General features: G+C 48.6%; 1 protein-coding gene across 3 annotated transcripts in view; it reads left to right on the top strand.

The window, feature by feature from the left end:
* The window catches only part of PLXNA4 (plexin A4), a 424,069-nt gene that overhangs the window by 314,257 nt on the left and 97,513 nt on the right, over positions 1–12,299 (top strand). For all 3 annotated transcript variants that reach the window (XM_079303970.1, XM_079303969.1, XM_079303971.1), the window contains 4 exons: positions 546–669; positions 3,666–3,819; positions 7,272–7,371; positions 10,188–10,302. In XM_079303970.1, coding sequence (XP_079160096.1) covers positions 546–669; positions 3,666–3,819; positions 7,272–7,371; positions 10,188–10,302 — 493 coding nt within the window. The remainder of the gene's footprint in view (positions 1–545; positions 670–3,665; positions 3,820–7,271; positions 7,372–10,187; positions 10,303–12,299) is intronic.

The raw sequence follows: 12,299 nt of genomic DNA, 5'->3' as shown, positions 1-12,299 counted from the left end.
CCTGGTTTTAATCCCTGGCCCATTAACAGAAGATATCTCCCCCAGAGATAAAGATCACTGCCTCACCTGGTTTAAAAAGTGATAAAATACATACTGCTGGTCACATCCTACTTTGCCAATCAAAACAATCCTCTGGAAAGGTGTAGTTTTCCTCTGAAGGTCCAGTGATGATGTAGGAGGGTCTGGTTTTCCTCTGGAATCCAGTGGAAAAGGCTGCTCTGGTGTTCCAAATCTGCTTTTCTCTGGGTAGGAAAGGCTTGGCTCCTGCCCTGGCTGCAGCATCTCCCAGTGGGATGATGGAATTTTCTCAGCCATGCCCTGGGACTCAGTGGCCATGAACAGAAGATATCTCCTGGAGGGAGGATGGGCTGTGGGAAGATAAAGATGATTGCCCAGCTGGTTTAAAGATGCCCATGAGCAGATAATGTGTGCCAGGAGGTCAGGGGCGCTGCCCCACCCATAGATGGGGACAGAAGACACATTTCTGGCCACATCCTGCCCTGCAGCCCAGGCCCTGTGCTCACCTGTGCCTCTGCTCTCCCCAGGTGCACGCGGAAGGAGCGGTGCGAGCGCTCCAGCGAGCCGCGCAGATTCGCCTCCGAGATGAAGCAGTGCGTGCGCCTCACCGTGCACCCCAACAACATCTCCGTGTCCCAGTACAACGTTCTGGTGAGGAATCACAGCCCCCTGCCCCTCTCCTCGGCTCCAACCTGCCCGTGAAGCATGGCAGAGACAGGGATTCGGTGGGAAGGACTGGCAGCAAAGGTTCTCTAGATGACCTTGACTTCCCCGGCAGCTCTTCTGGCACAGGGGAAAATTTGACACAGGAGGGCATTTTGGCATTGGTTATTATCTGTTTAGAAGTCTAGAAATGGACTAGGAAGAGTCTGTGAGGCCAGGTCTGAAGGGACTCTGTGTCCTGCAAGTGTTGTGTGCTGACCTGGGAGAAGAATTCATTAAATAACTTCAGGCAAGGGACATTTTCACCATTAGAAATTGATTTCTAGAAGAAAGCCAAGTGAAGGAGGATATTAATTATTTCTGTGAGCTCCAAGTTCCTATCATTTTGGATGGAAACACCTCCTAATAAATACTCCATCCTGCTCCAGCACTAGCATGCAGGACAGAGAGGCAGGATGCTGTGCAGAGGAACCCAAGGCTCTCTGTCTCCTGTGACCTTCCACACCACAAGGTTTAACCTTTCTGGCCATGAGCTACTCAGGCAGCAGCTAAGGAAACCACACAGTGAATGCTGCCAGATGAGCCTGAACATCCCCAAAAAAGGCTCCAAGAGGTGACAAAATCCCATTTCTCTCAGACTACCAGTGCTATGTCTTTTTGACCATGCTAATTTGGGCTGCAATTAGGTTGGTAACCCAGGACCTAAAATCTCCCTCTCTAGACCAGTTGGGCAATAGCCCCACACCCTGAAAGGTCTAAATGGAATTGCTCAGGGTGCAGCTGCCAGACACCTTCCAGGTGACAGGTTTGGATTTCTCCAGGGATAATGAAATCAGCTTTTCAAAGCCTGCATGTCCAATCATTGCTGCTTTGTTTCAGCCTCTTAACTTTGCTGTGACTTTACTTTCCCCAGGCTTCAAACAAAACTGATCTGAGACATCTTAAGTTCTTTGTTCTTTTGGGAGTTCAAGGTTTCTTTTCTGTATTCTCTCAGTAGCTGTTGAATTCTTTCATGTTGGAATAAATCTTGGGGGACTGGCTGGCTCGGGGTGACTGAAAATGAAAACAGAATAAGAGACCTTTACCTCTGGGTTACTCCCAGGGTGAGTCAGCCCAGAGCTGCTGAGATCAGAAGTTGCCATCATTTGTTACCCAACAATCTGCATGGGAATTTGATGCAAGTCTCAGCCCAGTCCTAGCTGAAGTGGTGACCCAGCTCATCCTGTCACCACAGGCAAACCAGGAGGGGAACAAACAGAGGGTTCATGGGATCCTTAGCAAATCTCTAGAATGCTTGACTCTTGAGTTCTAGCAAAACATCAGTGAATTTTTACCCATGGAGGCAGAGCAGGTGTTTGGTCAGCCATATTTCTAAATTTTAGTGTCTTGGAAGATCTTACCTGAGTCTGTTTCAGCCCAGGGCTGCTGCTCTGCTTGCTGGGGGAAGGCTCCATGCTTTCCATGCTGTTCCAGGAGTGTGGGATGTAGGATTTGTCTGCTCAGGGTGTGCACTGGCTCATGGGGTTTGTGGCCAAGCACTGGTCTGCCCACCAGTGTCATCTTCTGCATGGCACAGCTTCCCCCTGCATCATCCATGCCCAGAGGGAGATTTCTTAAGGAGGACAGATTCCCTTCTCCATTGCTAGCAGGGAGAATGGATTCAGCCTCAGTGCTGAATCCATCCAAATAACCAAAGCCTTTTCCTGTTCCCCATCAAAAAAAAAAAAAAAAAAAAAAAAAAAAAAACCAAAAAAAAACAAACCAAAAAACAAACAAACAAATTTGCCTTTCCCATTGCCATTCCCATGGCATCCAGGGCTAAGCCTTTCTCCCTGGTTGTCCTCAGTGTGGAGAAACATCTCCAACTTACCCTAAGGGAGGAAAAAGTGTGTGGGAGCACTGATCACTGTCACCTTCTGATCCTGCCCTGCTTTGTCACCTGGACTGACCCCTGCTCTTTGTGCTGGCAGAAACAACACCTGAGCATGCACCTGTGCCTCCTTTCAGTGGCTGTCACCTCAGAAGGGCCTCAGCCAGCTCAGGGAGGAGGCAAGTGTGGGGAGCATCTGCATTGGAGCCTGTGCTGAGTGTTTGGCTCCAGTGTTTGGTCACAAAAACACTAAATTTACACCAATTACCAGGTTCTAGGAGTCTCCTGGAGTGCCCTTCTGTTCAGGCATGACCTGGTGAGTTGAGCAGGACCCTCAGTGATGGAGAGCTGTGGGGCAGGACCTTTGCTTGGGAAGCTGGCAGCAGGACTGTGCTCCTCCAAAGCAAGGGCATGGTGGAAACCAGCCCTGAGATTCCTTTCCCCATCACCATGAGCAATGCCAGACGGTGCTGTGAACTCTAAAAACTCTGTCAAAACTTCCTTCATGGCTTTATTTCCATATGGAACCCCAGGATAGCACGAGGAGCCAGCTGGCTCTTCGTTGGGATGGGCAGGTTTCTGTGCTGTAGAGACAGGGCTGTTTTTTGTGGTGGACTGAAGGCTGTAACTAGACTCTCCTCACACAGGAACTTGGGGACAGAGTGCTCCCCCCTGCTGGTGCTGGCAGAGCAGCCCGTAGAGGTTAGACTGGAAGCTCCAGTTTCTCTGGAGTCTGCAGAGTGCCTCTTGTGAGTAGCAGTCACCTTCCTCAGAAACCCTGGGGGCCAGCACAGCCCTGGGACCAGAGACTCCCTGCCTAACCTGCCACCTGCATGACAGACAGTGAGCACTCCCTGCCCTGCACTGCCCAGCCAGCACTGGGACACGCTGCAGGTGTCCCTGCACAGCCACTGCCACCTGTGCCAGCATCTCCTGCCCTGCCCTCCTCACTCCTCCCTCTCCTGAGCCGCTGCTTTCTGCTGAAGGAGGATGCTCTCTCTAGCAAGAGGCTCTTTGTCCGACCTGGAATCCTCTCCTGCTGGAGTTGTTTGGTTGAGTGTTCTCCTTTTTTTTTTCCCTGCCTCTTCTTCTCTCCCTCCCTCTTTGCCTGCAGCTGGTCTTGGAGACCTACAACGTCCCGGAGCTGTCAGCAGGAGTCAACTGCACCTTCGAGGACCTGTCGGAGATGGACGGGCTGGTGGTGGGCAGCCAGATCCAGTGCATCTCTCCAGCTGCCAAGGAGGTGCCCCAGATCATCACAGAGAACGGTGAGCATCCTCCCTCCCATCCTCACCCCACACCCAGCATCCCCACGTTATGGATTGTAAACAGATTCAGCCGAATTAAATATAATCAAAATAAGCGATTATTTATTTCTTGACTGGGGTACAGTCAATAGCCACAATCTCAAAGGACAGCGCCGAGCCCGGGATCGCTTCGAATCCCCCAATATTCACAAAACCACCTTGGTCAGCCCAGTTTTTATAGTTTTTCCTAGCCTGGAGCATTTCATTTTCGTTGTTTCGCAAATTCATGTAGTTTTCTTTCTCTGCGTTGGGCTGGAAAAAACCATATTCTGGGAGACGATGATGAGTGCAGATCTCGGTTTACGGCATTGAAATGTATTTTCCCCATGGCTCTGATTATCTTAATCACCGGTACTTGTCGGGCGCTCACCGCTTGGGTGTTTCCTGAACACTTTCCAGAGAGCCATCTCCTTTTGGGGTTACATCTATTTATTTGTTAATCCGAGCTCTTCAGCTTTTGTTGGCGGTCACAGTGTTGAGATGAAGCAATCTCTGTCCCTCCATCCGCGCTTTTTGGTTTCCGAGGTTTTTTATTTATTATTATTATTTTATTCATACAAACATTATTTATTCTACATTAATCACACCATATCATATATTACCGTGACAAGGCAGGGTTTGGCTCCTGAGAGGCTGAGGAGAGGGTGTGGAAAGCCCAGGGAGCAGGAGGGATGCTGGAGCAGCTCACCGTGGCAGCAGCAGTCAGAGTTTCACAAGCCCTGAGCTTTGGGGTCTCTTTATGCCTCTCACCAGGACATTTGGTGGCTTCAGAGTTCGTGTTTTTCCCAGCTCGGGCACCGAAGAAGAGGCAGAATCAATTTTCTGAGGTTTTCAATGTTGTTTATTGTTTATTACCTAAGGAATTCTTTCTCTGAGGTACAGAGATCTGTCCAGCACGCTGCTCAAGGCACACACACTGCCTGCCAGAGGGCAGCTCTTATCTTTTATACTATAAATTACATACCTAATGTTTACAATCACTTTCCAATACATGACCCTTACATTGCCTTGTCCAGTGTTCCCTCAAACCAATCCAAAGGTGCTAAACTAACTCAAAAGATGGATGACATGAAGAAGAAAAAAAGACATACCACACCCCAAATCCTCCATCTTAGCTCTAAACTTCTTATTACAAACAATACCATAAATTCACTTTTCTACCTTCCAATAATCTAATTTATACTCTACTTATTTTTTGTGACTTGTAATTCTTCCTGCAATGATGATAATTTTTTCCAGGGACTTAAATCAAACCCACAAGGGTCTTGGGCATTGTGCCAAAGCCTCTGAGCCCCCTGCCCTGGTCTTGAGGCATCCAGGGAAATCCAGGGGAATTATCCTGGACTCCCACAAGCTGCAGCACCTGCCCTGAGGTGCTGCTCTGTGTGATGTGAGAGGTGTTTGGAGGCTGCCACCGAGTGGCAGCTGCACTCTCCAGCAAAGACAAGGTGTGGATGTGGGATATTCCCTCTGCTTTTGGCCAGGCTGGTGCTGCACACCAAGGGTACAGCCTCTCAACACATCCCATCCTGTGTAACAGACAGAAATTCCTGCAGAGCTGGACAATCCTGGCTGTAATTTCACCCTGCTCCTCCCAGATTTAAATCTGTGTCTCAATTCCTGTCTCAATTCCTGACCTTTACTGCATTCAGCTCTTGCAGGTTTGCTTCTGCCTCCTTCTCCCATAGTGATCCAGCACAAAAAAGTACCTTGTCCCCAAAGGTGCTTCCCCTATCCACAACTTTCTGCACTTTTTTCTAACAAAACTTTCTGGGAAATTTCAAGAACTCCTGTAGCTCCTTACAGGGACTTATTATAAAAACCTTGACCCTGCTATCACCCCCATGAGACACAGAAAGGATGCTGCCAATTTTTGTCCTTGGCTTGCTGTGGAAATTTACTGTAAAATTTGCCTCTGGGGATCCTCAGACCACAGAAAATGAGGTGTTGCCATCATCTCTGCTCTCCCTGAGCTGCACACAGCTGCTGTGCTCTACACTACAGTCCCAAAACAAATTCCCAGGAGATTGTCACCACTTTCAAGTCCCACTGAGTTATCAGTCATGTTTGCTTGCCAAGACAGGTACCAGAAATTCTTTCCTTGGTGTGGACATCTGTCCCAGCCCTGGCTACCACCAACCAACAAACAAAAATAGCAGTGAAAGGTGGAGACAGGACAAGAGGGAGAGATTTGTCTGCAGCTTGTTTCAGCTTCAGAGCTGCTGCTCTGCACCTCTGCAAAGACCAAGTCCTCCCTGCAGTGCCAGAGGCTGGATTTGAACCAAAGGATTTGTGACTGTCACACTTGGGGCCATCCAAACCTCACATCCTGGTTTAGAATATATTCCAGAGGCTGGCAGAGTTGTTAAATGTGGCAGAGCAGATGGGCAGCAGAGCTGAGCACTGGCAGAGAGAGGTGTTCAGTGTGCCCCAGGGTGGGTGAGTGAGCACTGGGTGTTCTTGTGACACATTGTAAGGTTGGTTTGGCCTCATTTATTAATGAATCTTTCAGGTGAGGAGGGAAATAATAGAATTATAGGATGGTTTAGTTTGGAAGGGCCTGAAAGGTCATCTCATTCCAATTCCCTGACAAGGGCACTTCCACTCTCCCAGGTTGTTCCAAGCCCCATCCAACCTGGCCTTGGACATTCCAGGGATCCAGGGCCAGCCACAGCTGCTTTGGCACCCTGTGCCAGGGCCTCCCCACCCTCCCAGGGAATAATTTCCTCCTAATATCCCATCTAAATCTGCCCTCTTTCAGTTCAAGGCCATTCCCCCTTGTCCTTTCACTCTGTGCCCTTTTATAAAGAGCCACCCAGGTAAATCTTGAATTAAATGTGTCACTTCCCCAGCAAATTACTGCAATTGCTGCACCCACTGATTGCCCTGTCTGAGTTGAAGAAGCAGCAGTTCAGTGCTCAGTTTGGGAGCAGAGGGAAAAGGGGTGAGGAAATGGTGTGGAGGAGCTGAGCTGAAAAGGGGTCTGCTACAAAAATGGGTGGATCCCTCTGGAAGTGCAATGGATTCCCCATCTCTCACCCTGGGATGGGCTCTTTGCAGCCCAAGGGGAATGGAGCTGGGGGTGAGTGAACATGGATGTCCCCATGCCCTTTTTTCTGGGAACATTGAGTAAACCAGCAGCATGGAACAACTTCAAGGACAAAATTCTATTTTAATGTCCTCTGAATTCTAGACATCTGCACTCATTCTTTGAGCTTAGCTTTCCTATTTGATTAATTTAGTCCCCACATTTTTTTTAAATTAGACCTGTTGTCACCCTCCAGACTCCTCCCAGGCACAATACTTTCCAGTGGTACAGACATACTCCATCACCCATAAAAGCTGGAGCTCTACCTGTGGGAGAGCTGGGCTGTAGGAGGATTTTATAACATCTCCTGATGTTTCCCCCCCAGGTGACCATCACATTGTCCAGCTCCAGCTCAAGTCCAAGGAAACAGGGATGACCTTTGCCAGCACCAGCTTCGTCTTCTACAACTGCAGCGTCCACAACTCGTATGTTCACTTCTTTTGGTACCAGTTTCTCATGGGCACCTGTCCCTCAGCAAGATGTCAAAATGTGGAGGTGACCAGGGGCTGGGTCACTTGTGTGGTGGCTTTAGATGACTCAGAGAGTGGGCACCACTTTTTTTCCCTGCAGGCAGAACATCAAATTAGGAGCAATTTGCCAAATAATTGAGTCAAAATGGAATTGTGCCCTCAGCACACCCCCCCCCCCCCCTTATCTCCTTACTCATTCTTTTGTGGATTTTTGGCTCCTCACAAGCACAGTCACACCAGTAGCCTGCCCCAGATGGTTAACATAGATTTGAACCCTCCAATCTGGAAAAATTAAAGCTCATGGCTCCTGCAGGATTTGCACTAAACACAGCTGAGTCCCTCAAGACCATGTTACCCATGATGTGAGCACCTTCCCTGCCTCACACCCCATTTCCCTGGGTTTAGCTGCCACCCAGGGCTGCTCAGGAGCTGCCCCAGTGGAGCAGAACCACAAATCCCTGCAGAAAACTGCCCTTGGAGCAGGTTCATCCACCCCTGAGCTGCTCAGGAGCTGCCCCAGTGGGGCAGACCCACAAATCCCTGCAGAAAATGCCCTTGCTGGAGGTTCATCCACCCCTGAGCAAGGCTGAGCAGCTCTGTCCCCACCACTGAGCCATCACAGGTGCCAAAATCAGATAATTACTGCAGCTCAGCAATTCACAAGGAGAGGCAAATCCTATTTCCATGTTCCTGCTGCTTTGACAAACAGTGTCAGAAAGCAAGTGTTGGGGGGGAGGAGAGCAGGAGAGATGGTGCTATTAAATATTTATGGCATGTTTTGGTTTCTTACTTGACAAACTATAATATGCTATCCATTTTTAATTCGATGGATCAGAGCAGGCACTTGTTACCAATTTGAAGAATAAGTTGCTGTACCAGAGCTGAGAGTGGGTTGGGGTTGAGCAAGATTTCACAGAGACAGGGGAGAGGGGGGTGTGTCTGCCTCTTGGGCTCACACAGGAGCTCTGGACTTTTTCTCTCCTGCCCATTAAAAACCCAGTGGCATATAAGGACCAGGAAAATTCACTTCCCTGAAGTCTCCCCCAGGTACTGCAGCTGCATAGAATCACAAAATTGCTAAGGTTGGAAAAGCCCTCTAAGATCACCAAGGCCAAATCAACCAGCAGCACCACCATGGTCACCATCAGACCTTGTCCCCAAGTGCTTTTTAACATTTCCAGGGAAGGTGACTCCACCACTGCCCTGGGCAGCCTGTTCCAGTTCTTTACAACCCTTCCCATGAAAAAAAATTCCTAATATCCAACCTAAACCTCTCCTGGGAGAGCTTGAGGCTGTTCCCTCTCATTTTGGCACTTGTTCCCCAAGACAAGAGTCCAACTCCCCCTGGCTGTCCCCTCCTGTCAGGGAGTTGTGCAGAGCCACAGGGTCCCCCCTGAGCCTCCTTTTCTCCAGGCTGAGCCCCTTTCCCAACTCCTCAGCCTCTCCTGGGCTCCAGAACCCTTTCCCAGCTCCATTCCCTCCCCTGGACACCCTCCAGGTTTTTGTCATGAAGGTCTCCAGAGTGTGAATATGCAGAGAGCTGGGTTTGCTTGCTGCTGAGCAGATATCATATTAAATTTGAAGTGTGATGTGGGTCCAAGTGAGTGCAGTAACACAGCCAGGGGAGGTGTTTGCAGCTCTGACTCTGCACAGCCCCTGGGGACAGGAGACCAAAACCTTGTGAGATGGAGAGAGTGGCTCTTTCCTGCACCCAGAGCAGGTGATGCCCTAAATCTGCCCTCTGCTTCCTCACTTCTCTTCTGAGATGAAGAATATGAGTTAATGTATTGGCAGGAACCTCATCACCCTGATCAGAATAAACCTGTGGGACACAAAGGGAGAAAATTCCCTGCTTCATCTTTGGTTTTCTGGCTTTGGTACATCCCAGTTTGTCTCTGGCCTCTGTGTCATCTCTGGGAGAATTAACCAGATGGAATTGTTGGTGCCCAGGGCAGCCAAAATACAATAAATATTTATTATTCCTCTCGTTGTGTTGATATAAATGCAATCTAAATTATTTACTCATATGAGACATTTGAGATGCCAGTGACACCAGCTCAGGCCAGAGCAAATCCAGCACCATCCTGCTGGGTCAGAGCAAAGCCTGTGTCCTCCTGCAAAAGCAATAATTTCCAGGCTGTGCTTCCCTCTGGGAAAGGCTGTCAGTGATGCCTTGGACTGGCTACCTAGAACAGAGGCTAGACATAGTTAGAGAATAAAGTATGTATTTATTAAAGTAGTTATTTATTAAAGTAGGTATTTATTAAAGTAGGTATTTATTAAAGTAGATATTTATGAAGGTATGTATTTATTGAAGTATGTATTTATTGAAGTAGGTATTTATTAAAGTAGGTATTTATTGAAGTAGTTATTTATTAAAGTAAGTATTTATTAAATAGATACACCCTGGGCAGTGCAAGAGCCTGGCAGAGGCTACACCCACATGGATGATGGTCATGAGTTTTTTGGGCAGATTGAGTTTGATCTATTTGCATGTCAGGGGTTAATTATCCAATTACAGCTTCAGGTAATGAGGTCACATTCCCCCAGTTTGCTCCTCCCAATTCACTTTTGTTTCTCCTTTTGGGGGCTGAGGCTGTGAGGTGTCCTTGGCTCTCAGGAAGGATTGAAAAAAAACAAACCTGAAGAGAGCTCACTGCCACTCTGCAGGGAGCTCAGTGCTGCAGCACAGGATCTGAAAAACACCAGAGGTAAAATGTGAGGCGTGCTGAGGCTGCAGCTGGCCCAGTGATGCCCTGTGTGTGTTGCAGGTGCCTGTCGTGCGTGGAGAGCCCGTACCGCTGCCACTGGTGCAAGTACCGCCACGTCTGCACCCACGACCCCAGCTCCTGCTCCTTCCAGGAGGGACGAGTCAAGATGCCTGAGGTAGGCAGGGAATGTGCCACCTTGTGGCTGGGATGCTCAGGGTTGATGTCACTTGGTCAGTTCAGAAGTTCTGCTCCACCTCCAGTCTTGCGCTTTCCCTTCTCTGCTCTGCCTCCCTCCTTCCAATGTGTGAGCCTGGAAATTCAGCACCAACTCCTGGCACCAAGGGTCTGGGAGGGATGGCAAACACTGGTCCTGCCATCTGATGAGGTTACCTACCCCTGGCTGCTGAGAGCTGGGAGGATTTAGGGTTTTGGCCATGGGGTCAGTAGATTCCAGTTGTGTTTGGAACAATTTTAGGGCTTTGTGGATTTGGTGTCTAATGGCAAATGCATCCAGCTCCCCCCAGACTGCCACTGACTGAGCTGGACTGGAGCCTGGGTCTTAACACAGATCTGCAAATGCTGCCTGGCTGGTGTAACCAAGGAGCTCTTGCAGGCAAGAGAATACAAATAGGAAGCCACTTAATTCCTTCCTGGTCCCACATGTGGTGTCTTTATACTCTGTGACATCACCATTCCCTCCCAGCCCTTCTGTAAATGCTGGTTGAGCTGTCACATTGTGCTTGTTGAGATGTCCTGTACCAGATGTCCTGACTTGCTCTGGCACCGTGAAAAGCCATAAATACTCATGAGTTCTCCATCTACCAGAGTTCAGGATTTTCTGTATAACTGTTGGAAAATGTGCTGAGGAGCTGGAGGGTTTGATACCCTCAGCTTGGTGGTGAAGGGGTGAGGGAAGGCAGCCCAGGTTATCCCAACCAGAAAGGTTCTACTCTCTTCATGGAGCCTTGTCATGCTTTGGCAAAAAAAACCTCACACAAACCTGATCCATCAGAAAGGAGATGATGAGAACTGTCCCAGTTTCTTAGGGAGGGACAGGGGATGGCACTGCCACTGCTCTTTGCTTTATCCTCTTCAAGGTGTTGCTCTGCAGAGCTAAGGAGGCAGGAATTCATCAAATTCTGCCTGTTTTTAGCTTTATCACCTCTCCTAGTTCTGTTTCTGAAAGATGTCTTCAGGAGACAGCTCCATTCTGGGGGGATTCATTTGTCAATAGAGTTTGCTTTTCCTCTCTTCTACTCCCTTTAACAGAGAATTCCTGCTAAGCTTTGTGTACTCCCTTTCTGATCTTGTAAAAGTGAGATTTTCATGGCAGCAGGAAGAGGCACAAACTGACCTTGGAAAACCACAATTGATCCACAAGGCAATGACAGCATCATGCAACACATGGATGTTACACTGGTCATTGCTAAGGGGAGCTGCAGCACTTTTTGCCCTCTCTGGGCACAAATGGGATCTCATTCCCCTGGGATACAACATTTGGAATAATCTGCTAAACTCAGGAGCTGGTTTTGCTCTCTGCTCCACAGAGGAAGGACTGGAATGACAAAATCTGCAAGCATAAAGGCCTTGCAACCCTCAAAACTTTCAGAGCTTGCTTTGTTGGTAGTGTGAGAAATGCCCTGCAGCTTCAGGATCCTTCTCATTCCCTCTGTGTGTTTGTGCCTCTCAAAGGCTGGGGAAGGATGGCATCACAAGTGCACTCTGACAAACAGATTTACAGCCACTCTGTGGCTAGAAAGGTTAGGGTTTTTTTGTTTTTTTGTTGTTTTTTTTTGTTTTGTTTTGTCAAATGGCACTTTGAACAAATGTCTATCTCCCACGCTTCTCTTGAAAAGCCATCTTCTCACTGACTCACTGCTCTCACCAAAACCTCCACTGCCTATTTTTTACTGTCACCTGTAATTCTATCATTTTCTGTCCTGTGCACCTGCCTGTTTGTTGAGTGGGTTATCTGAACAATGGAAACCCTTCAGTACCTTGAAGAAGCCAAGGCTCCTCTGCCAGCCCAGCCCTTCTCCTGGCTCCTGGTGATGCAATGTGACTCACATGGTTGGCACGACCCAGGTCTGTTCTCATCTTCAGCAGAGCTCCAAGTGCACCCTCACCTTGAGTGGCTCTATTTCCACTGGCCTCTCATATCCAGTCTCCTTT

Source organism: Erithacus rubecula (genome assembly GCF_903797595.1).
Source record: "Erithacus rubecula genome assembly, chromosome: 4".
Lineage (NCBI taxonomy): Eukaryota > Metazoa > Chordata > Aves > Passeriformes > Muscicapidae > Erithacus > Erithacus rubecula.
This window is presented reverse-complemented; position numbering and strand designations above follow the sequence as displayed.